Source organism: Durio zibethinus, chromosome 6, assembly GCF_047325235.1.
Source record: "Durio zibethinus cultivar Kanyao isolate XHJ-2024 chromosome 6, ASM4732523v1, whole genome shotgun sequence".
Classification (NCBI taxonomy): domain Eukaryota; kingdom Viridiplantae; phylum Streptophyta; class Magnoliopsida; order Malvales; family Malvaceae; genus Durio; species Durio zibethinus.
Genome location: NC_143167.1, coordinates 31,533,677 through 31,537,369, shown reverse-complemented (window position 1 = coordinate 31,537,369; position 3,693 = coordinate 31,533,677). Strand labels below are relative to the sequence as shown.

General features: G+C 35.9%; 1 protein-coding gene across 1 annotated transcript; it reads left to right on the top strand.

The window, feature by feature from the left end:
• Positions 1–1,276: 1,276 nt before the first annotated feature.
• LOC111285616 (BURP domain protein RD22) lies at positions 1,277–3,470 on the top strand. The gene is made up of 3 exons (XM_022875144.2): positions 1,277–1,609; positions 1,711–1,816; positions 2,265–3,470. Exons 1-3 carry the CDS (start codon positions 1,571–1,573, stop codon positions 3,251–3,253), a joined length of 1,134 nt encoding a protein of 377 aa, XP_022730879.1. The 5' UTR covers positions 1,277–1,570; the 3' UTR covers positions 3,254–3,470.
• The last annotated feature ends 223 nt before the right edge of the window (positions 3,471–3,693 follow it).

Here is a 3,693-nt window from a genome sequence, read left to right as displayed (position 1 = left end):
ACCACATGTTCACATAGCTATGTTCTTAACTTAGAATTTAGGTTAGATGCTGGACAAAGCATATATGAACTAAAAGCTATAACCTACAAGGCTAAAACTTGCCCACATCTTCACACTTTCAACTGACCTAAAAAGACTACAATTTATTGGGTTTTTTTTTTAAAGCTTCTTTTTTTTTATTTATTTATAAAATAATTCACCGTTTAAGTCAAATCCTATAATCACATAGCCATCTTTGCCATCTACTTTTACATTTCCTTTTTCTTTTCTAAGCTAATGATGCAAAGTCGAAACTTCTTTGGTTCATTTTCATATTAGATTGAGGCCCAGTTTAAGGCCTATTACTACGGATTCAGCAGTATGGAAAGTTAGATTTGTTGGCCAGACATAAACTCAAAAGAACATAATGGTCCAAATCTACTTTCTCAAAACATGTAAATCAATGTAGGTTTCTTCTATGCCTAAAAGAAAAAAATTAGAGGAGTCTCAGACTATGAAAATTATTTAAAAAAAAAAAAAAGAGAAAAATGGCTTCTAACCTAAGGACTTAGGACCATAAGTTGGGTTGTTGTTAGGTGTTTAAACATATGAAACAGATTTTCTAAGCAACCAATTCTCTAGAAGATCATAACTCTGCCCTATTAAATTCAGCTTCCAAACTTGGGGGTGATGTCCCAAATCTTTAATGCTAGTTGAATTGAGCTCCAAAATAGTTCAAAGTGCTACTAATATTTAAATGTTTGAAGGCATTTTCACATCAATCTTCTGGTTTCACAAAGCTTTCCTTCAACAACAACACCAAACTAAATCTTTTATCTCGTAATTTTAAAATCGGTTATTTTAAAAATTAAAAAAAATCAAATTAAATCATAATTTTAAAATTTTTACGTCACTTATTTTTATAAAAAAAAAACTTTTTAAAAATTCATGAATATCAAATCCGGTGGCTCCTATTTCATCTGACATCTCCTGGCACTGATGGGCAACTATCGACCACAATCCCATCTGTCTGCCACTCCAAAAATTTTCCCAAGACAATGATACTATATTAAAAACCCCCAATGTAACATTTATTGCTCATTGTTTTACTATTTGAAAAAATACTTATATAAAGGGCGAATCCTATGCTAAATTTGGAATTACTTGATAAGAATATATACTAAATCCTCATAAATTAGTTAGTTGTTAGCTTAGGAAATCTCATAAAAGTCCACAAAAATTAAAGTAGATCCTTGCCGAAACTGTTGATCCATTCAATTTAAAGGCCATAACCAGTGACGAGTGGCCCAAACAATTATGTTTGGCAAATGCAAATTGAATACGCCAACGCTCTCATCTCTCTCCACCTAAGCCCATATGATCACAGACTGCATTTAAGTGCAGCAAAGGCAGTTGGAGAAATTATTTCGGTTTTAAAAAAACTGATGGTGTGTTGCTCATTAGTAGTTGTTCGAGTACACTTCTTATAAATGTGAAGCATAATCGTTCTACTTTCCATGCAAACCTAACTTTCAGAGACTCTTTACCTTGTCTTGTTCTTTCTTTCTATAGAATATACAGTCGGTTCTCGATGGAGTTTCGTCTGTCCCCAGTTCTTGCTTTCCTAGCTGCAAGTTTTTCCCTTTTCTAGTGGATTTCATGTGATTACTTGTTTATTGACTTCAAATAACTAATGAGTTTTACCTTAACTTTATTTGTTGTTTGTTGCAGTTCGCGGTGGCAGCAAGCCATGCTGCACTCTCACCTGAACAATATTGGAACTATATGCTGCCAAATACTCAAATGCCAAAGGCTGTCAAAGTTATTCTACATCCTGGTGAGTGCTTAATAGCCAAGGATTCCTTTTCCTTCTCTTAAATCATTTTTAGTCATCAAGAAAAGAAGCTACTGTGTTCGTTTCATGCTCCCACTACCATGGTTTATGAGAAAAAAACTCTTATCTTGAGAGGTTCAGGGAACTGAGGGCTGTAGTAGATAACACCTTGGATTCCCTATAGGATTGTTGAGTGATGCACAAATCACAATCATGCAATCAGGAGCATATGCTGGTAGGTGAAGGGCTAAAATATGTTATACCTTTGCAATTTATTAAAAGAGAATGAGTAAAGTATGTTCTGTTCTGCAATTTGTTCCGGAAAGAAAATAGAATAGAATGTATCAACTTGTCATGAAAAAATATGTTGACTGCCGTATTAATGGTCATTAGCATGTCATAGTTCTATTAAGAAATCATCTAAGCTCCCTAGCACATGTTGATTTTGCAGACTTGGAGGATAAAAGTACCTCTGTCAATGTAGGGGGTGCTGGTGCAAACGTCAATACAGGAAAAGGGAAACCTGGGGGCACTTCTGTGAATGTTGGAAAAGGCGTAGTAAATGTAAACACTGGGAAGGGAAAGCCGGGGGGTACTTCTGTGAATGTTGGAAACGGTGGAGTACATGTGAATACAGGGAAAGGAACGCCGGGGAGTGGCACCACTGTAAATGTTGGTGGCAAAGGTGGAGTATCTGTAAACGCAGGACACAAGGGAAAGCCAGTAAATGTTAAAGCATCGCCATTTGATTACCTGTATGCAGCCACTGAGACTCAAGTCCATGATGACCCAAATGTAGCTCTTTTCTTTCTGGAAAAGGATTTGCATCCCAGAGCTACAATGACCCTGCACTTCACTCAAAACACAGAGACAGCAACTTTCTTACCTCGCCAAATTGCCCAGAAAATACCATTTTCATCTGACAAGTTGCCAGAAATTTTGAACATTTTTTCAGTGAAACCTGGATCAGAGGAAGCCGAGATGATGAAGAACACAATCAAGGAGTGTGAACAGCCAAAGATTCAAGGAGAGGAAAAATATTGTGCAACCTCACTGGAGTCAATGATTGACTTTAGCACTTCCACGCTCGGAAAAAATGCTCAGGCAATCTCTACAGAGGTAGAAAAACAAACCACGATGCAAAAGTACACAATAGCAGCCGGAGTGCAGAAGATGGCAGGTGACAAATCTGTAGTGTGCCATAAGCAGAATTATGCATATGCTGTCTTCTATTGCCACAAATCAGAAACGACAAGGGCTTACATGGTTCCTTTGGAGGGTGCTGAAGGGACAAAAGCCAAAGCAGTAGCAATCTGCCACACGGATACATCAGCATGGAACCCAAAGCATTTGGCTTTCCAAGTCCTCAAAGTTGAGCCAGGAACCATTCCCATCTGCCATTTCCTTCCTCAGGATCACATTGTTTGGGTCCCTAAGTAAAAGCTTGAAGAGTAGACTCAGACCTTTTAATTTCATCCATCAACTAAGTATAGTGTGCATTAAAACAGCTTAAAGCATATCCAGTTTATTTTATAATAATATACCTCAAACCCATGAGTTTAGTTATGCACAATCTATCTAGTTCACTTTTGTTATGAAAGATGAATCATGTACTTAGTTATTGATAAAATGGTAAATCTATTACAGTTCCATCCCATTATGAAAATCACTTGAGGTGTCGTAATCCTTTTGAGATCGTTAGAAGTAAAAAATTTTAAAATCGAAAAAAATGGATAGTTATCATCAATTTTTTTTAGAGTGATTGATCATCCAAAAATTTATTTTTGTAATAAAATTATAAAAATAAATTTGAAGTTTATCAAAAAGATAAATTTTGATCTACGAAAAATCAGGTTAAGTTCGAAAGTCAATTATGTATG

Coding starts and splice junctions, on each gene's coding strand:
- LOC111285616 (XM_022875144.2), top strand. CDS start 1,571: ATGGAGTTTCGTCTGTCCCCAGTTCTTGCTTTCCTAGCT. Junction 1,610..1,710: donor CAGTTCTTGCTTTCCTAGCT/GCAAGTTTTTCC, acceptor TGTTTGTTGCAG/TTCGCGGTGGCAGCAAGCCA. Junction 1,817..2,264: donor CAAAGTTATTCTACATCCTG/GTGAGTGCTTAA, acceptor TTGATTTTGCAG/ACTTGGAGGATAAAAGTACC.